This window comes from Cololabis saira, chromosome 18 (genome assembly GCF_033807715.1).
Source record: "Cololabis saira isolate AMF1-May2022 chromosome 18, fColSai1.1, whole genome shotgun sequence".
NCBI classification, from domain to species: Eukaryota; Metazoa; Chordata; class Actinopteri; order Beloniformes; family Belonidae; genus Cololabis; species Cololabis saira.
In genome coordinates, this window is record NC_084604.1 from 34,882,419 (window position 1) to 34,904,091 (window position 21,673).

Here is a 21,673-nt window from a genome sequence, read left to right on the forward strand (position 1 = left end):
CTGTAACTCTGAAGCTGTCACTCATGATGCCACGCCCCTCTCAGTTGATGCCACGCCCCCCACGCCAGATCGGGGCCAAAAATCTGAAAATGAAAAAAAAAATTTGAAACTGAAAAAAAAAGAAGTGAAACTGAAAAAAAAAGAAGTGAAACTGAAAAAAAGTTCTGATACTGAAAAAAAAAAAAATTGAAACTGAAAAAAAGAATTTTCAGGTTCAAATTTTATTTTCAAATTAGCAAAACTTTTGGCCTTGATTTGGCTCCATAACTTACAGGTAACTCAACAGCACGCCGTGTCAGACTACATTCATACATGCACGCTCTGAAAAGCTTTGGTCGTGGTATCAAATTAAAAATTAGTCCATATTGTTCAGGAGAGATTTCTGCTCATTTGGAATTAGATCAACTAGAAAGGTAGAAGCGGTGCAGAGAAGCTAGGAGCGGCCTGGGCCAGCGGGGTGGGGGTCAGCTGTTACACTCACGTTGCACATCTCTCGCACAATGGCCTTCTCTTTCTCACTGAGATCTTCCTCGTAGTCCTCGGGAGCCTGCTTGTCCAGATTTTCATGGACCTCCAGCACCTGATAAGAGACAAAGGAAGGCATTCACTCTCAAAACGTGGCAGGTTACGCAACCGTCTCCCACAGCCCGGCAGGAACAGGGGGGGAAAAAAACAAAACAAAATGACAGCTTTGCAAGTCAAAGTGAATGAATGAGGTGAAAATTCAAAAGAAACTGAATGGCTACCTTCATGGCATGCACCACGGCCTCGGGCTTCTGGACGCAGGACAGGTAGCCCGTGGCGGGAGAGGATTCGCTGGTAGGGAGACGGCTTGTACCCTGTAGGGAGTAAATGTGAGAAAAGGGTCGATCAGACGATCGGAGGAGACAAGGACCTACATCTTAAACACCTGCAGGATGACCTGCAGTTTGTCGAGCTCTCGTCTCATCAAGCCCGTTTGTCACACGGAGTTTAAGCCGGCTGTGCACTTGGCAGAGCTCTGACAGGAGGAAGGGTGTGTAAACCGAACCGCCGCCTCCATCACACCTTCTCCTGCTTGTGCTTGTTTCATCAAGCATTCAATTCCCAGGTCTACTACCTGCACACGGTGATTTAAGCCGGTGTGATGGGAGCAGCCAGCCGGGAAGAGCACCGGGGGCGCTTGCTTGACTCATCGCGCCCCCCTGGTTAGTTCCAGACAGTGGCTCTCTGTTTGAGGGACGGACGCAGGAGATCTCAGGGAGACACAATGGCAACCATTCACCGCAAACCTGGCACCGGGGCCCTGCATTAGACACAGCTCCGTGGCTCCGTTAGCACGGGTTCAATTAATGCCGGCGATGCTTTGGTCGGCTCCCGGGACGAGCCCGCATTAACCCGGACGCGAAAGAGATACGACGATAACGGGGCCGCAGCCGAGTGCGATGATTTGTGGAAATAAAAGGATTTTCGTCTCACACCGAACATCGATCTGTATTTCCAGTCCTCCACTCAAGTCACCACGTCTACTCTGAAAATGTGTTGGGGTTTTTTTCCGACTCTAAAAAGGTGTCTGACTGATGAGCGGAAAGAAAAATTGACTAGGCCTGTGTTGAAAAAATCGATTTCCCCAATTCTAAATCGATTCTCATATTAATTCCTAAAAATCGATTCATATGTCTAAAGATCGATTTTTTTTCTTTTATTTATTTATGTATTTTTTTTTTCATCATTTCATTACAACTTTTGGTAATTTTTTTGTTTATCCCCAAAAAAGTAATGTTTTGTTGGACACGAGAATAACTGGTGCCATGTTTTTGCCTTTTAAATATGTTTAAAGGTATGAAAACATTAAAGTGTTATAATTGCATAAATTGTCTATATTTCATTACTTTATATACTGTCTTGGGGTTACATTTGCAAAAAATGCTAAAAACCAAATGCTGAAAAATTAAAAACCAAAATAGACCGAAAATGGAACAAATAAAAACGGAATGTGGGAAAAATTAAAACCGATTTCATCCGTCTCTGTTTCCTCCCTGGATCTGTTTGGTAATTCTGACCCACGATGTTTCTGAAAGCAGTTCTATCAGCATTCTGGGAGCTGATTGGTCCTTACAGCATCATTAGCTGCAATACTTGCTGTTGAATCTAAACATAATACTATTAGTAATATTTTGCATAACTACAGTCATATAATTCATGCAACAGCTGAAAAAACAGTTTTAATAACACTAACCCAAATCAATATCGGAATCGTATCAAATCTTGATAATCGATTCTGAATCTTAAGAATCGGAATCGAATCGATTCTTGATATTTGAATCGATCCCCAGCCCTAAAATTGACACACGTGTTTTCCTATATTTTTATCCTGATAATGCACACATGAAGAGAATAAGTTGGTTAAAGGTATCTGATGATTATGAATTTTAGCTCGTTTCTTGTTTTAAAAGTATTATTATTTCCGGACAAAACAAGAAACTTCCTAAAACAGGAGAGAATAAATATTACGAGCGAGCGTCTAATCCAGCGGTCGGCAACCCAAAATGTTGAAAGAGCCATATTGGATCAAAGACACAAAAAACAAATATGTCTGGAGCCGCAAAAAATGAAAAGTCTTGTATAAGCCTGAGAATGAAGGCAAATGGCGAAAGGCAAAATGTCGAGAAAAAAGTCGAAATGTCGAAATTAACGTTGAAGTACAATCTCGAGAAAAAAGTCAAAATTTCGAGAAAAAAGTCAAAATGTCAAGAAAAAAGTCGAAATGTTGAGATTAAAAAGGAAATGAAAAAAGAAGAAAAAACAGAAAAAAGGAAAAAAGAGAAAATAAAGATGAAAAAAGAAGAAAAAAAGGAAAAAAAAGGTCAAACATTTTTGAAAAAGCTCCAGGAGCCACTAGGGCGGCGCTAAAGAGCCGCATGCGGCTCTAGAGCCGCGGGTTGCCGACCCCCGGGCTAATCCGACTGGAACCGTGGGAACCATTGATCTTTGCATCGGCCACGCCCACAAAAACAAGCTTCTTCATCATCCGTTCATATAGATCACATGAATCAGGGTTATTTTGTTAAAGACTTGCATAATCTGAGATCTTTTATGCAACGACAGGAGTTGCTCCTCAGGGCCTCAGAAGGAGAAGGAAAGAAGGAAAGAGAAGGAAGAAAGGAAGAAGAAGGAAGGAAGAGAAGGAAGGAAGGAAGGAAAGAAGGAAGAAGAAGGAAGGAAGGAAGGAAGAAGGAAAAGCAAGGAAGAGGAGAAGGAAGAAGAGAAAACAAGGAAAGGGGAGGAAAGGAGAAGGGAGGAGAAGAAGGAAAGGAGGAAGGAAGGGAGGAAAGAAGGAAGGAAGAAGGAAGGAAGGAAGGAAGGAAGGAAGGAAGGAAGGAAGGAAGGAAGGAAGGAAGGAAGGAAGGAAGGAAGGAAGGAAGGAAGGAGGAAGGAAGAACAGAAAGAAAGAAAGAAAGAAAGAAAGAAAGAAAGAAAGAAAGAAAGAAAGAAAGAAAGAAAGAAAGAAAGAAAGAAAGAAAGAAAGAAAGAAAGAAAGAAAGAAAGAAAGAAAGAAAGAAAGAAAGAAAGAAAGAAAGAAAGAAAGAAAGATAAATTCCTGTTGATGACGTTTTTGTGTAACAAACATGGCGGATCTGAGAGCGAGGAGCTTTTCCAGTTTTGCAGTACAGGTGTACTAATTTAATTGGTTTTTATTAATTCAATGTAATTGGTGTAGTTTAGTAGTATTTAGTATCTTTTAGAGCAGTGATTTGGCTCCAAAGACTGAATGTGGTGATAGATTTATAGTTACAAAGGTGGAGTTGAATTGGTATTTTTTTATCGTCATTTTTATCGTTATCGGGATAAATGCCAGAAATTATTGTGATACATTTTTTAGTCCATATCGCCCATCCCTAATCACAAGCATCTTTAGCACGCAGACCTTGGTTTTACTGTCAGCTTAATACAGAGAGAATGTTTAACTCTTAGACTGGTTTAATCCTTGTGGCACACCAGAGCGACTCCTGCTCCAAGGCTTCTCCGGGATACTAATGGGAGTCGGTTTTTTTTAATATTATATTTATAGAATGACAGAATGACTCTGTGATCAAAGCCAGGAAAGGAGAGACCCTCATTAATGTCAAGAATACTATGGATGCTCATTTTGTGCAATCTGTTCTTTGATAAAACCCGAGTCGTCCTGTTTTCATGTTCTCCCCTCTGGTTCGCTGCCATTATTCAACACGTGTTGAGCGTTTCCCGCCTGCGCTGCAGCCAGTTTTTGAATTGTTTATCCTGCAGCGGCGCTGTGGCGTCAGGAAAAGGGGCTCGGGCGGCGTCGGAGACGCGCCGGGCTCCAGGCCAGTGTTTGCCACTCGTATGAACGCACATTTGGTCCGGGCCTCCCTGCATAAACAGGCCTGCTTTAGGCCCGGCGGGAAGGAGGGGGGGGGGGGAGAGCAAACAGAAAATCAGAGCAGGGAGAAAGAAAGAAATGACACAGGCTGATCACTTCCTCACTGACGCTCACTGACCTGAAACCGCGTCTGAACCAGACAAAAGGACTGAACATAAAAAGGATGAGCTGATAGACTGAGACGCAAAGTCCTGCTGTTGTCCCCAACATCTCTCATTCTCATCCCTCTCTCTTTCTCTCTCTTTCTATCTCTCTTTCTCCCACATGGTTGAACTTGGACCAACAACTGATTGCTGAACATGAGAACCTCTTCCTGTATGCTGTCTAGGGCTGGGCGATATATCGAGATTTTAATATATATCGATATATTTTCAAACGCGATATGGTACGAGACAATATCGTTTATATCGATTTTTAATTTTTATTTTTTTTTTTAATGATTTTGATATACCGTATTTTCTGGACTATAAGCCGCACCCGCTCTATTTTTAAAAAAACAATTAAAAAAAGATATACAAGCCGCACCTGCATATATAAGCCGCATCTGCTCTATTTAAAAAAAAAGATATGCAAGCCGCAGATATTTATGTTGTTAGATTAGATATTTACTACATGTACAGAAGGATTTTGAACTGTAAATGATGTACATGTTTGTACCTAAATAGATCCTTTCCTAACAGTGTCTTTTAACACGGCAGCAACTTTGCTGATTAAAACGGGACAGAACCAAGAGAAAATAACCAGTATTTATTTATTATTTATCTGTTTGAAATCTGCTTCTACCTACTTCTATCTGCTAAAGAAGAAGTAGCGTATTCTTCTTTGCATTTATTTTGTCTTAGTTTTGATTCTAATTCCGGTTAGAGCTCCCCGAGCGGTGGAAGAAAAATCCACAGAATAACCGCACCTTTGTATAGGCTGCATGGTCCAAAACCTATGAAAAAAGTAGCGGTTTATAGTCCAGAAAATACGGTAGTTTATTTTGTGACAAATTGACTTGAATGTTTTATTTGAGATTTGCACAAATGTTTTGTTATTTGCACAACTGTCAACCTCAGTGGAAAAGTCTGCCTGTTACTGTCTACATTGTATTAATTGCACAGTGTATTTTAATTTAATTGTTATGCAGGAAAGGGATATTTGTTTTATTTTATTCAAGAAGCATTTTTATTCTATATATGCAGGCAGTTTATTTTTATTTCATTTGTTTTATACATTTTGATATTGTGCAGACCTCTGTTAATAAAGGAACCTGTGTGACATTTGGCACAAGGCTTTGTATTAAAACTGACTGTTTTTTTAAGGGTTTGCCTCAGAAAAAATGAAGCTAACAGAGATGCTATGCTATAATGCTTTGGGGGAAACCCCAATTATGGCACAGAAAAAATATCGATATATATTGAGTATCGCCATTCAGCTAGAACGGGGGTCAGCAACCCGCGGCTCTAGAGCCGCATGCGGCTCTTTAGCGCCGCCCTAGTGGCTCCCTGGAGCTTTTTCAAAAAATGTTGACCTTTTTTTTCCTTATTATTTTCTCTTTTTTTTTCCTTCTTTTTTCTTTTTTTTTAAACTTCTTTTTTTTGCTTTTTCTTCTTTTTTTCTTTTTTTCTCTTTTTTTTCCTTTTTCCCTTCCTTTTTAATCTCGACATTTCGACTTTCTTCTCGACATTTTGACTTTCTTCTCGACATTTCGACTTTTTTCTCATCATTTCGACTTTTTTCTCATCATTTCGACTTTTTTCTTAACAATTCGACTTTTTTCTCGACATTTCGACTTTTTTCTCGACATTTCGCCTTTCGCTATTTGCCTTATTTCTAAGGCTTATACAAGACTTTTCATTTTTTGCAGCTCCAGACATATTTGTTTTTTGTGTTTTTGGTCCAATATGTCTCTTTCAACATTTTGGGTGGCCGACCCCTGAGCTAGAAAATATCGAGATATGACTTTTGGTCCATATCGCCCAGCCCTAATGCCGTCAACATAAAACTGACGTTCTGCTGCACAGATGGGGGTTGAGAGGAGTTAACCTCAAAGAGAAGCTGCATTTCGCTCCGCGATCAGTGGAAGTTCATCATCGAATGGCCCAAACTTGGACGGGGAGGGCGGGGTCGACACACGCCCGAGCGCCTCGTGATGCTCGTGAACCGAGCGAGGTCAGTGCACTTACGCTGAGCCCGTGATTAAAACATAATATTGATTTTTCTTTTTTCATTTTTACACTGCTACGGTCTCGTCCTCTGGGCAGCGGCGTAGACCCGCTCTGACCTCCACCGAGCAGTCAAAAAACAATTATCAGGCCTCGGCTCCCCAGACACTGGCAGGGTCAGCGGTGGAGGTGGATTTCAAGAGATTATTACTTTCAGGGTAGGGCTCTGCTCAAAAAGGCTCCAGGGATGAGAAACTGAGGTGGACGGGGGGGAAGATATTGAATAAAGCGAAGGAAATTCTGCCCCCTGGTAAATTTCTCTTCTTGTGTCATCCACCTTATGACCCATTTCTTTTCATGGGTCTTATTTTCTTCCTGCTCTCTTGATTGAGCTCCAAGAAATCCTGAGCGACTGAGCTCACTTCCCGTCATGTAAAAAATAAAGTGAATTAACTTGACTTGATTTCACCGTGGAGGGCCGTGCATGTGTGTGTGTGTGTGTGTGTGTGTGTGTGTGTGTGTGTGTGTGTGTGTGTGTGTGTGTGCTTGTTTCTCCACCTCCTGGGGACTGACCATTTGCATGGCTTCCTGGCGCTGGGGCAGCGAGGACAGCTGGGACTCTGAGTGGTACAGAGTCATTCCCTTCCTCAGAGCACGAAGGTCACCTGGGTTACACTGCTGAGCACAAAACAAAAGCAGAAGATTAGTTTTCAAAGTCATGTCAAATGCAACCCCCCCCCCCACCTTTTCAATTATCTCCAACACCAACTTATTCCCCGCTCCTCGGATGTGTTATCTTGTAGATCAGTGGTTCCCAACCTTTTTTCCTTGGAGCCCCCCCCTACTTGTGTCTTAGACCAGCCAGCCCCCCCCTCAAAAGAGTAAAGTGATTCGTTACAAATCTTTAATAGAAAAAATGAACATTAATTATGTTTTTTTTTTATACATTTCTCTTTGGTTTACCCTGTATACCAGGGATATTCAATTGGCGGCCCGTGGGCCACATGCGGCCCGCCAGCAGCTTTTATGTGGCCCCTGGTCATATTTCAAAAAAGTGGGTGTTTAAAAAAAAAAAAAAATTTTTTCAACAATAATATTTTTATAACTGGCTACTATGGACTGAAATGCTTGTGCTCAATGCTTAATATAATATTCAAATAAGGAAATCTTGGTGGAAAGTGGTGCTTTTTCATTATGGCGTGTTTTATTAAAAGTAGGTCAATATCAACTTCATTAAGTTTGCACAATGCATGGTTTCAAAATGAACTTGCATTCAAAATAATACTTCTTTATCTGAATATTATATTTAACATTCACAATTACTAAATCTGGAGACAATTAATACATAATTCATATGTAAACTAGATATATTCAAATGTATAATACAAATGTATTATATTTACATAAGTCTTCGTCTTTGAGTGCAAAATACATTTTGAAAACCCCCACATTTTCAAATTGTGCGGCCCTCTCCATACAGTCCTTTTGCAGATGTGGCCCCCGGCCGAATCTAGTTGAATACCCCTGCTGTATACACATGACTTTGTTTTTCTCACTTCATTTTGTGTCACCAATGTTTAAAATACGCACAAAAAATAATTGCAAGGACATAAAAATATTTCAAAAAAATGTCTCTTAATATGAGAGCAAACATTTTTTAACATTTTTCCTTTAACAACCTGTCGGAGTAGTAGTATGATTAAATGTCGAATAATTATATAATAATACGGTTTTAAGTTTTTTTCCTGCTAAATAACTTAGCATTTTAAAATGACCAAAATATATTTCTAAGTGGGTTTATACAGACTTGGATTACTGTACTCCAGTGGTTCTCAACCTTTTTTCCTTGTCCCCCCTACTTGTGTCTAAGACCAGCCGGGCCCCCCGACCCGTACGTACTAACACCAAAAGAGTAAAGTGACTCAATACAAATCTTAAATTGAAAAAATTAACATTAATTATGTTTTTGTGATACATTTCTCTTTGGTTTACCCTGTATACATATGACTTTGTCTTTCTCACCTTCATTTTGTGTCCCCAATGTATAAAATAGGCACAAAAAATGAATGAATGAATGAATTTCTGAAAAATTTCTCTTTTAATATGAGAGCAAAAACTTTTACCATTTTTCCTTTAACAACCTGTCAGAGTAGTAGTATGATTAAATGTTGAATAATGATATAATAATACGTTTTTACCCGCTCTATTTTTAAAAAAATAATTAAAAAAAGATATACAAGCCGCACCTGTATATAAGCCGCATCCGCTCTATTTAAAAAAAAAGATATGCAAGCCGCAGATATTTATGTTAGATTACATATTTACTACATGTACAGAAGGATTTTGAACTGTAAATGATGTACATGTTTGTACCTAAATAGATCCTTTCCTAACAGTGTCTTTTAACACGGCAGCAACTTTGCTGATTAAAACGGGACAGAACCAAGAGAAAATAACCGGTATTTATTTATCTATTTATCCGTTTGAAATCTGCTTCTACTTCTATCTGCTAAAGAAGAAGTAGCGTATTCTTCTTCGCATTTATTTTGTCTTAGTTTTGATTCTAATTCCGGTTAGAGCGCCCCGAGCGGTGGAAGAAAAATCCACAGAATAACTGCACCTTTGTATAAGCCGCATGGTTCAAAACCTATGAAAAAAGTAGCTGCTTATAGTCCAGAAAATACGGTAGTATGATTAAATGTTGAATAATGATATAATAATACGTTTTTAAGTTTTTATCCTGCTAAATAACATATTTATATATAATATATTTTGGTCATTTTAAAATACTACTAGTGGGTTTATACAGACTTGGATTACATATTCCATTAGGTGTGTTATTATGATTTTTTTTTAATTTATTTAACAAATATAATTTTTACAACTGCATATCCTCAAAGCAGACAAAGTTTCGCGCCCCCCCAGAGATCTCTGGCGCCCCCCCAGGGGGGGACCCCAGGTTGGGAGACACTGATGTAGATGATGTCTGACTTTAGAGGGTACATACTAGGGCTGGGCGATATATCGAGATTTTAATATATATCGATATATTTTCAAACACGATATGGTACGAGACAATATCATTTATATCGATTTAAAAAAAATAAATAAATAAAAATTATGATTTTGATAAAGCTTATTTTGTGACAAATTGACTTGAATGTTTTATTTGAGATTTGCACAAATGTTTTGTTATTTGCACAAATGTTTTGTTATTTGCACAACTGTCAACCTCAGTGGAAAAGTCTGCCTGTTACTGTCTACATTGTATTAATTGCACAGTGTATTTTAATTTAATTGTTATGCAGGAAAGGGATATTTGTTTTATTTTATTCAAGAAGCATTTTTATTCTATATATGCAGGCAGTTTATTTTTATTTCATTTGTTTTATACATTTTGATATTGTGCAGACCTCTGTTAATAAAGGTACCTGTGTGACATTTGGCACGAGGCTTTGTATTAAAACTGACTGTTTTTTTTAGTTTTTTTAGTTTAGTTTAGTTTATTTTCGGTCATGACACAAAAAAATGTCTCGTCGTGTGTCAGCGCCCACCTCCCACACCAGCACCTGCTCTGCCCACCACACTGGCAGGGGGGTGGGGGCTGGTCCATACTGGACCATACTGTGCCACCACTGATGGTCATTACCCTGCGTGTTGCTCTTTAAGATTTCGTCCTCATTAGCAGCCAAAGACTACCGGTTCCTGGGGGCAGGAAACCGGCCCAGCTTGGCCAGCGACGCCACTGTTCCTTACGACATTTCTCATGTCACGCACGAGCCTGTCCCCCCCCACCGTTCCCCCGCCCCTGTGCAGGAAGCGCCATCTGAACACACGTGACGACCAGGAGCGGTGCGGCTATAAATAACCCGCCTGTGAAGCGTGGACGTTGTGCTGCGTCGTCTGTGTGTTCGCTCGCCAGCGTCACGCACTCAGGTGCACAAAGCAACCATCAGCATTCCCCTCGTCTTCTCCATCTCTTTGATATTCATCCTCCTCCTCCTCCTCCTCCTTCAACTCCAATATCCCGTTGGTGTTTGTCTAACCTTTTCCAAAACCTTTCCTAAAACCTCCCTTAGCACTTCTTGATCCATCCTCCGGGCTTTCATATTCAGGCCTTCAATTATTTACTTGCGCCTACATCTGTTAATCCTCCAGGCCCTGCGTCGGGAGGCCCTAAATGTCACACGAGGAGGAGTGTCACATGATGAGTAAGAAAGCCATCCAGAGCGATAAGAGGGTTCTTGAAGGGATGAACCCTATTCTATCTCTTTAAAAAGAAACAAATATATAAATACGCCTGATCTGACCTTGACCACTGAGATCAACAGAGCCATTTGTTTGTCCGACAGCTGAGGACAAGTCGGCTGAAACTCGGTGTCCTCCGTCTGCGCATCCATCACGCCGCTCTAGGTGCTGACAGGAAGAAGCTGTGGACATCAGGCGTCGTTTCCCCTTTGAGTTATGGGGGGCAGAGGTGATGCTGCCTTGGCAAAACGTGCGAAAGGAAAGTAGTGGGCTCGGTACGAGGCATAACTCAGCGAAAAAAGGTAGAGAGACCGTTCTGTTCGAGTACCCTGCATACCAGGCTGAAAGGAGAGTCTCTGAATTCAATTTTTCTTTGAAAACGGGAACGCTGCTCCTAATATTATTGCTAAATCCAACTCAGACGAACACAAACATCTTGACAAACATGAAGGTTTAGGAGGAGGAAGGGTGTGGCTTGGAAAAATGATCCCAAACTCTCTAATTTCTCTGTCTATTTATTAAACACATTGTTTTGTTATCGACTAAGACACAAGCCATTAACCTCCGTGACTGTAAGCTGCAGCCGACTCTTATAAATTGAATTGAGCAGTTATTGGATGTGGCGTCGTCTGAACGTCCCATTTAAGTCACGAACTTTCAAGCTGACTGATTATTAGTCAGCTATAAAGCAGGAGCGAGTGAGCGTGAAGGGAAAACAGGAGCCCTATGGAGCCAAATCAAGGCCAAAGGTTTTGCTAATTTGAAAATAAAATTTGAACCTGAAAATTATTTTTTACAGTTTAAATTATTTTTTTTTCGGTATCAGATCTTTTTTTCAGTTTCAGAACTTTTTATTTCAGTTTCAAATCTTTTTTTCAGTTTCAGCTCATTTTTTTCAGTTTCAAATCTTTTTTTTCCAGTTGCAAATCTTTTTTTTTCAGTTTCAGACTTTTGGCCCTGATCTGGCCTGGGGGGCGTGGCATCAACTGAGAGGGGCGTGGCATCATGAGTGACAGCAGAACAGAGAAGGCGGGGGACATTCCTCAGTCATGTTGCCTTCAGGAAACGTAGGTTGCAGAAGTTATCAGTAGAAGTTTGATTCAACACTGTATATACACCATATTCACGTGATTGGCAGTGGAAAAAACTGATACTAGTGACACATTTCTGTTTAAGAAGCTGTTTTAGACCGTACTTGGCACCAATTGCAGTATAAAAGCAATAAACTATGCCAGACTGTACAATTCAACAGCCACACTTTAAAGTTTGACATTTCCCACTTCTACATACTACCAAGTACGGTCTAAAACAGCTTTTTAAACAGAAATGTGTCACTAATATCAGTTTTTTCCACTTCCAATCACGTGAATATAGTGTATATACAGTGTTGAATCATATTTCTACTGATATCTTCTGCAACCTACGTTTCCTGAAGGCAACATGACTGAGGAACGTCCCCCGCTTTCTCTGTTCTGCTGTCACTCATGATGCCACGCCCCTCTCAGTTGATGCCACGCCCCCCACGCCAGATCAGGGCCAAAAGTCTGAAACTGAAAAAAAAATTTGAAACTGAAAAAAAAGAAGTGAAACTGAAAAAAAGGATTTGAAACTGAAAAAAAAGATTTGAAACTGAAAAAAAAGATGTGAAACTGAAAAAAAAGGATCTGAAACTGAAAAAAAAATTGAAACTATAAAAAAGAATTTTCAGGTTCAAATTTTATTTTCAAATTAGCAAAATCTTTGGCCTTGATTTGGCTCCATAGAGCCCGTGATGGTTTGGAGTGAGAGGGGGAAGCTAAAGAGCAAATTGTGCACATGTTAAAGTTTGTGTTTTTGTTTTTCTTTGCTCCACCTGCGCTGCGTAGGCCCGCGTTAATATCCGCCGTGGGGCCCCCCTTGTCGACTCCATCTCTTCTCCCTTTGGTCAAGTAAAAATTCCTCCGCCAAGCCGGTTTGAAGGGTCGACATTCCTGCAGTAAAAGCCTATTGTTTCCCAGCTCCACTGGAACGGTTTCATAATAAGGGAAGTTAGGTAACAAGGCCTCTGAGGCCACTAATCTTCTGCAACAATCCCACCTGCTGGTGTTCAACCATCAGGGGAGAGAGTCCAGTCGCAGAGCGAGCTGCTGAAACTCTTCGGACAACACCGTCAAAATAACGTCTCATTTCTCCATCCTGCAGGTTACACTCGCGCGCCAGTTGTCAGCCATGTATAATGGATGCCTGGATCAACTCGCTGTCGCTCCTGTACGTTAAATTATTCAGCCCACCAGCCGTCTCGACAAGCCGGGACAAGCACGTGTCATTTACGGACCAGAGCACAGAGAAGCATTCGTTCACCTTAGGTGTTCCTCGTACCGAGGAGGGATCAAAGTTGTTTTGTTCTGTTTTGTTTGAGCCTTTTAAAAAAATAAAAAAATAAAAAGGCCACATACACAGAGCCACCCGGGCCACCCGTCGTACTTCGTTAGCACGTCATGCTGGCAGGACATGAAGAGGCCAGGACACAGAAGCAACATATCTACGAGGAAATGCAACCCAGTTTGTTTGTTCTGACCAAGTCTGAGACCTAAAGTGGTCGACGTTGAGGCTTCAGCCGGTCCGCTGGAGTATACACGGGTTTCCTTTTATTCATGCTTAAAACTATCAAAGAAAAATCCATTAATTCCCTCTCCATCTCATTTAATCGGTGCAAACTGCCGCCCTCTTGCTCCCTCGACCACAGTCAGAGGTGTCAAGTAACAAAGTACAAATACTTTGTTACCTTACTTAAGTAGAAATTTTGGTTATTTATACTTCACTGGAGTAATTATTTTTCAGACGACTTTTTACTTTTACTCCTTACATTTTCACGCAATTATCTGTACTTTTTACTCCTTAAATTTTAAAAACAGCCCCGTTAATTTACTGTTTATAGTGTATCATACTGATATTATTACTGTTATTATTATTTCTATTGATGCCTCTTGTTTTTGCGTTATCCCCTTTGCTGCTGCTGTAAACTGCAAATTTCCCCTCTGTGGGACTATTAAAGGATTATCTTATCTTATCTTAATCTATTTCATTTCGGCCTTTAAAAAAAACCTATCCAGTTAAATTGTGAATTTGGTTGTGGTTGTGGCACAATGAAGGATGTTCTTGTCCAGTTTTGTTCTTACATCCGTTCCCTCAGATTCCTGCAACTAAACTTGGATGTACATTCCAATAAAGGTTAGGATAAATGATAACATGCCTCTGAAGTTTGACTTTTTGCACCATTACAATACTTATAGGCAACTAGTCATCATATCTGCTGCTCTCTGAAACACATGTTAATGCTCAATAGTACACATATATGGTTCTTTAATATATTTGCATTATACTAAGATGCATTCATTTTCAATGGCTTTTGTCCTTAATGGCTTTTTTTCCCCCTTACATTACTTTTACTTTTACACTTTAAGTAGTTTTGAAACCAGTACTTTTATACTTTTACTTGAGTAAAAAACTTGAGTTGATACTTCAACTTCTACAGGAGTATTTTTAAACTCTAGTATCTATACTTCTACCTGAGTAATGAATGTGAATACTTTTGACACCTCTGACCACAGTGCTGATTGATACTCGCATACCCAAGTCTGACTGGTGTTTACGGCCAGTAACAATTCCTGCAGTGTTTCTCCTTCCTGTATTCGGGTCTAACGAGTTATGGCGAGTTAAACTAGGGCACTTATTTTGCTTAATGAAGGTCTTTGTATATTTGACAACAACAACACCAATGTGGCTCCATCAGGCCATATTTAGAAGATGCACAGATAAAATGTTAACCCTCCCCCGCGGGAGGAATTTCATTACCTAATTGGATACCGACAAAAGCTCTACATCCCAAAAAGGGAGCATTTTCCACCTGAACATCGCTGAAACTGAGTTGCATTAAACGCTTCACCTGTTGCTTCGACTGTGTCCATCCTCTCAATGAGACAAAGCATCAAGCTCAAAAGTTGTGAGAAATCCCGCCACCAGGACAGTTAAGAAGTGCGAAGAAGAGTCTCCAACCATTCCCCAGCAGAAAAGCCAACACCCACGGCGACACGTCAGAAAATTACCTTTTTTGTCTGTATTTGTGATAAGCTATAGCGGTTATGGGCCTATAGGGAGAGAGAGACATAACAGTGGAGACATTCATCACTTCATTCCTGTTTACATCATTACCTCCAACAGAAGCAGGTTTTGGCCGGGGACCCGTTAGAGGGGTCGGTGCGTATGGAGCCAAATCAAGGCCAAAAGTTTTGGTAATTTGAAAATAAAATTTGAACCTGAAAATAATTTTTTACAGTTTCAATTTTTTTTTTTTTTCGGTATCAGATCTTTTTTTCAGTTTCATAACTTTTTATTTCAGTTTCAGATCTTTTTTTTTCAGTTTCAGATCTTTTTTTTTCAGTTTCACATCTTTTTTTTCAGTTTCACTTCTTTTTTTTCAGTTTCAAATCTTTTTTTTTCAGTTTCAAATTTTTTTTTCAGTTTCAGACTTTTGGCCCTCAATATTTGAAACTAAAAATAAAAAGTTCTGAAACTGAAAAAAAATCTGATACCGAAAAAAAATAAAAAAATAATTCGGTTTCAGATCTTTTTTTTTCAGTTTCACATCTTTTTTTTCAGTTTCATATCTTTTTTTTTCAGTTTCAGATCTTTTTTTTTCAGTTTCACATCTTTTTTTTTCAGTTTCACTTATTTTTTTTTCAGTTTCAAATCTTTTTTTTTCAGTTTCAAATTTTTTTTTTCAGTTTCAGACTTTTGGCCCTCAATATTTGAAACTAAAAATAAAAAGTTCTGAAACTGAAAAAAAATCTGATACCGAAAAAAAATAAAAAAATAATTCGGTTTCAGATCTTTTTTTTTTCAGTTTCACATCTTTTTTTTCAGTTTCATATCTTTTTTTTTCAGTTTCAAATCTTTTTTTTTCAGTTTCAAATCTTTTTTTTTCAGTTTCACATCTTTTTTTTTCAGTTTCAAATCTTTTTTTTTCAGTTTCAAATTTTTTTTTTCAGTTTCAGACTTTTGGCCCCCAAGATTTGAAACAGAAATAAAAAGTTCTGAAACTGAAAAAAAGATCTGATACCGAAAAAAAAAAAATGAAACTGTAAAAAAAAATTTTCAGGTTCAAATTTTATTTTCAAATTAGCAAAACTTTTGGCCTTGATTTGGCTCCATAGGTGCGCTGAGTGGAAACGTCTCATTGATGACTCTTTTCTTCTTCCTCTCATCATAATTATCCTCACCATCATCAGCTATAATAGGATCTAATTATTATGATCAATTCACATGAGTGACTCCAGCCTACGATCTACCTACGTATGAACCAGTCGGGAGACTAAAAAAAGAAAAGAGAGCGATTATAGCTTCAAGTGAAAAGAGAAAATCTAACTGAGATTCAGATGAAAGGACTTCATGGTGAGTAAATGAGTGACTTTTCTACCGTGTGGTAGCAGGTATGAACACAGACTGACATCTGACCTCCCGGTGAACCACGATAGCACACCACCCTCCTCCCTCTCTCAGCGCTCCATCCTCTAAATTTGGGAGAAGTCAGTGTGAGGTCAGCTTTGGGGTGGAGGAGCCTTTCACTGTCACTTAATGCTCGCTCACCCCCCCCCTCTCCTCTCCTCTCCTCTCAAATCCTTTCTGCTCCCCCAGCTTGCCTCTGGAGCTAACTTCCCTGCATGCTACAGAAGATAACAGACGCCCTATGAATTAAACATGGATAAACATATTCTCTAACTAACAAGCAGCCTGTTGTGAGGGAGCAGCCTCTCAAGGCGCCGGGCCGACGCGTCATGTCGCCTCAGCTGCCGCTCACGCGTCATAAAAAGGGACTTTTATCGGATGAGAGTCGAGTTCAGGAGAGTTCTGGCATCTTGAATGCAGAGGTGTCAAGTAACGAAGTACAAATACTCCGTTAGCTTACTTAAGTAGAAATTTTGGTTATCTATACTTTCCTTTCTTTCCTTCCTTCCTTCCTTCCTTCCTTCCAGATTAATTTCTTTCTTTCCTTCCTTCCTTCCTTCCTTCCTCATATCTTTCCATCCTTCCATTCTGGCTCATTCATTCATTTCTTTCTTTCCTTCCTTCCTTCCTTCCTTCCGTCCTTCCCCTCCCATTCATTTCCTTCCTTCCTTCCTTCCAGATTCATTTCTTTCTTTCTTTCTTTCTTTCTTTCTTTCTTTCTTTCTTTCTTTCTTTCTTTCTTTCTTTCTTTCTTTCTTTCTTTCTTTCTTTCTTTCTTTCTTTCTTTCTTTCTTTCTTTCTTTCTTTCTTTCTTTCTTTCTTTCCCTTCCTCCCTTCCTTCCTTCCTTCCTTCCTTCCTTCCAGATTCATTTCTTTCTTTCTTTCCTTCCGTCCGTCCGTCCATCCGTCCTTCCTTCCTTCCTTCCTTCCTCTCCCATTCATTTCCTTCCTTCCTTCCTTCCTTCCTTCCTTCCTTCCTTCCTTCCTTCCTTCCTTCCTTCCTTCCTTCCTTCCTTCCTTCCTTCCTTCCTTCCTTCCTTCCTTCCGTCCGTCCGTCCGTCCGTCCGTCCGTCCTTCCTTCCTTCCTTCCTTCCTTCCAGATTCATTTCTTTCTTTCTTTCCTTCCGTCCTTCCTTCCTTCCTTCCTCTCCCATTCATTTCCTTCCTTCCTTCCTTCCTTCCTTCCTTCCTTCCTTCCTTCCTTCCTTCCTTCCTTCCTTCCTTCCTTCCTTCCTTCCTTCCTTCCTTCCTTCCTTCCTTCCGTCCGTCCTTCCATCCTTCCAGATTCATTTCTTTCCTTCCTTCCTTCCTTCCTTCCTTCCTTCCTTCCTTCCTTCCTTCCTTCCTTCCTTCCTTCCTTCCTTCCTTCCTTCCTTCCTTCCTTCCTTCCTTCCTTCCTTCCTTCCTTCCTTCCTTCCTTCCTTCCTCCCTCCCTTCCTCCCTCAATGGCTTTTGTCCTTAATGACTTTTTTCCCCCTTACATTACTTTTACTTTTATACTTTAAGTAGTTTTGAAACCAGTACTTTTATACTTTTACTTGAGTAAAAAACTTGAGTTGATACTTCAACTTCTACAGGAGTATTTTTAAACTCTAGTATCTATACTTCTACCTGAGTAATGAATGTGAATACTTCTGGTGCACGGAGAACATCTCCACGTCTTACCTGCGTGAGGAGCTTATTGTTGTCGTCCTCCAGTATCCGCACTTTTGTCTCCAACTGCCTGATGTAGTTGGACGAGGAATCTGGGATAAGAGAGAGACGGAGGAGAAAAAAGAGGGGAGGAGAAATGATTACCATTTCAAAAGATCTCAAGCAGGGAGGAAGAAAAAAAAAACAGAGGCCAGCGAGGCAGAAAGACCGCATACAGCTCCCAAGGTTTCTGTCCAACGAGACCCTAAAACTCCTAAATGAGGCACATTCCCCACTGCGGTTATGTCGGAAATTCAAATAAATCCAGTTAGATGTAGCTCAAAACAGCCATCTTTTGCTTTGAATCCAAAAATAACTTTTTTTTCTTCCAAAAGAAAAACAGTGTAATTAGTTTTGTGGTTTCGTAATGACACAATTACATGGGCTCCCTCCTGGCGTAAACCTGACAGGTGAGGCCGTTACATAACCCTGCTGTCGCATGACTGGCTTGTTTCATGTGGATTTGATCAGAAATAATCGCCTCCGTGGTTCAAAGACACTTAGCATCCTCATCCAGATCAAGAGTGTTTCCCCCTCACTTGAGTGCCTTGTCCTCATTTAGAGATTTGTTACAAGACACCAGACAAACGGCACCTGATTACTCTGCAGAGTCGCAGTCGCAGCAGTCGGCGATCCCGGGGAAAGCTGCATTTTGTGTGCTAACATGAATGAAATCTGCAGAGTTCAACCCGGGGACAAGAGCTTGCACGAGGGAGTGGAGGAGGTGGAGTTGGGCTCAGTAGGTGGTGCAGAGCGCGTTATCTGCAAAGACGTGTTTAATTTACAGAGATAAAACGGAGGACTCGCGCTGCGAAGCCCACACTCTGGCAGGCGGGAACACACTGATGCACGCGCGGCTTAATCTAGTTTGATTGTTTTTTGCAGGTAGAATCACAGACAGAGAGACGGACGGACGGACGGACGGACGGGGAGACGACACGGTGACGGGAGGAAATAATGATTCTGCTGCAAATCAAAACACACAGGCGAAGTCAAAGCCGTGATTAAAACTGGTTTCATCAGTGAAGTGATTTGACGTGATTGGTTATAATAAGTTTAACCGGTTTAGATTCTTCAGTATCTGTCCAGTCGGGATGGGCGGTATGGACTAAAAAATGTATCACGATAATTTCTGGCATTTATCCCAATAACGATAAAAATGATGATAAAAAAATACCAACTCAACTCCACCTTTTCAATTATAAATCTATCTCGCTCTCAGATCCGCCATGTTTGTTACACAAAAACATCATCAACGGGAATTTATTTTTCTTTCTTTCTTTCTTTCTTTCTTTCTTTCTTTCTTTCTTTCTTTCTTTCTTTCTTTCTTTCTTTCTTTCTTTCTTTCTTTCTTTCTTTCTTTCTTTCTTTCTTTCTTTCTTTCTTTCTTTCATGCTCATTTCCTTCCTTCCTTCCTTCCTCTTTTCTCCCTTCCTTATCCCCCTTCCTTCCTTCCTTCCTTCCTTCCTTCCTTCCTTCCTTCCTTCCTTCCTTCCTTCCTTCCTTCCTTTCCTTCCTTCCTCCTTTCCTTGTTTTCTCCCTTCCTTCCTTCCTTCCTTCCTTCCTTCCTTCCTCTTTTCTCCCTTCCTTCCTTCCTTCCTTCCTTCCTTCCTTCCTTCCTTCCTTCCTTCCTTCCTTCCTTCCTTCCTTCCTTCCTTTCCTTCCTTCCTTCCTTCCTTCCTTCCTTCCTTCCTTCCTTCCTTCCTTCCTTCCTCCTTTCTTTGTTTTCTCCCTTCCTTATCCCCTTTCCTTCCTTCCTTCCTTCCTTCCTTCCTTCCTTCCTTCCTTCCTTCCTTCCTTCCTTCCTTCCTTCCTTCCTTCCTTCCTTCCTTCCTTCCTTCCTTCCTTCCTTCCTTCCTTCCTTCCTTCCTTCCTTCCTTCCATAAATCAGCTTTACACAAAAACGTCATCAACAGGAATTTATCGTTTTTACCGTGAGATGACAAATTCTTATTGTGAGGAATTTTTTTGACGGTTTATCGTGAACGGTAAAATATCACCCATTCCTACTGTCCAGCAACCAGGGGGCACTGCTGTGCAAAAACACACTTAACATGTCTTTAGTTTCACGTCAGACGGGAAACAAGCGTCGATAGAAGTTGTCCCTTTTGAAACAGCAGCAACGGGTCAGTGCACGGTGGCTTAAAGTCTTGAACCAGATTAGATTAAATGTATTCGCTGCATTTTTACTGGGGTTTTTTTTTTCCTCCCCCCTTAATAAATCCAGCATTATTTCACAAGCACTAAATGTGCCCCCTTCTTGCCAAAACCGGAGAGCACAGAGAGCCGGCGGACTGCCAGGCCCATTTATGCGCAGTCTCCACTCTTTAGGAGAGCCCACGCAGACGGCACTCGCCGGCCAACTGTTGGACGGCCACGGGAGGAGGCTGGATGCGCCAGAGATGGTAATCCTCTCTCTCCCCCTGCCTTGTGACCCCCTAATCTGTATTCATCTGCTGGCCTGACCTGCGGCCAGATCTCAAGCCGATTAGGACGAAGGTTCCTCAGCCGTCGGTCATCGCCGGCGCACTCAAACAACAGAAGGATGATGGGAGGAGAGGGAGAGGACTGCTCACTGCTTTTCTTTGTTTTTCTTTCCCCCCCTCCTCCCCAGTAGCATGTATATTTAGATTATTTTTAGAGATGAAGATCTAACCCCTCAGTGATTAAATCAAAACCAGGGTTATTTTCAAACTAAATACCTTAAAAGTGCAGATGCAGCATCAAAGCTAAAACGCTGGTTTTATCTTTATTTGGCTGAAAAAAAAGGGACTACAGACATTAACAACTGGCCAGAAATCCTTTTTTTTTCTCATTTCAAAAGCAGGAAAAATATTCTGGATACTTGGTCTAAACATCAAAAGCAGGCTCAACGTTCGATTTAGCCGTCCATAAAAATGTCAAAAATACTAAAAAAAAAAAAACTAATTCGGAGCAATGCATACCAGAAAGAGCATCGTTGCAGATGTTTTTTCATCAAATGGAAGCAAAAAAAACACTGCAAATGTTTCCACGGGTTATAAACGGGAGATAATTGGACTCGTTTGTGGTTTTTTATAATGGTAAACAACTACGATTTTGAGCACCAGACGCAGAATTTTCACTGGAAAATCTGTTCAGAGTAGGGTATTATGTAGTAGTAGTAGTAGTATTCATGCAATAGGGATGGGTGGTATGGACTAAAAAATGTATCACGATAATTTCTGGCATTTATCCCGATAACGATAAAAATGATGATAAAAAAAATACCAATTCAACTCCACCTTTGTAACTATAAATCTATCACGCTCTCAGATCCGCCTTCCTTCCTTCCTTCCTTCCTTCCTTCCTTCCTTCCTTCCTTCCTTCCTTCCTTCCTTCCTTCCTTCCTTCCTTCCTTCCTTCCTCCTTCCCTTTCCTTCCTTCCTTCTTTCCTTGTTTTCCTCCCTTCCTTCCTTCCTTCCTTCCTTCCTTCCTCCCTTCCTTCCTACCTACCTTCTTTCCTCCTGCTCTCTCCTTCCTTCTTCCCTTCCTCTTTTCTCCCTTCCTTCCTCCTTTCCTTGTTTTCTCCCTTCCTTCTCCCCTTTCCTTCCTTCCTTCCTTCCTTCCTTCCTTCCTTCCTTCCTTCTCCCCTTTCCTTCCTTCCTTTCTTTTTTCTCCTTCCTTCCTTCCTTCCTTCCTTCCTTCCTTCCTTCCTTCCTTCCTTCCTTCCTTCCTTCCTTCTTTTTTCCCTTCCTTCCTT

At 40.6% G+C, this 21,673-nt stretch overlaps 1 protein-coding gene across 4 annotated transcripts in view; it reads right to left on the reverse strand.

Moving 5' to 3' along the window:
• The window catches only part of ccdc85cb (coiled-coil domain containing 85C, b), a 67,722-nt gene that overhangs the window by 6,156 nt on the left and 39,893 nt on the right, over positions 1–21,673 (reverse strand). Inside the window, exons 2-6 of one of the 4 annotated variants that reach the window (XM_061746314.1) lie at positions 17,926–18,005; positions 14,862–14,903; positions 7,102–7,203; positions 747–839; positions 482–580 (exon numbers count right to left, since the gene is read on the reverse strand). In XM_061746314.1, the coding sequence (XP_061602298.1) occupies positions 482–580; positions 747–839; positions 7,102–7,203; positions 14,862–14,903; positions 17,926–18,005 (416 nt within the window). Of the gene's footprint in view, positions 1–481; positions 581–746; positions 840–7,101; positions 7,207–14,861; positions 14,904–17,925; positions 18,006–21,673 lie in introns of all 4 variants that reach the window. The other 3 variants (XM_061746313.1, XM_061746316.1, XM_061746315.1) reach the window with 3 other exon arrangements.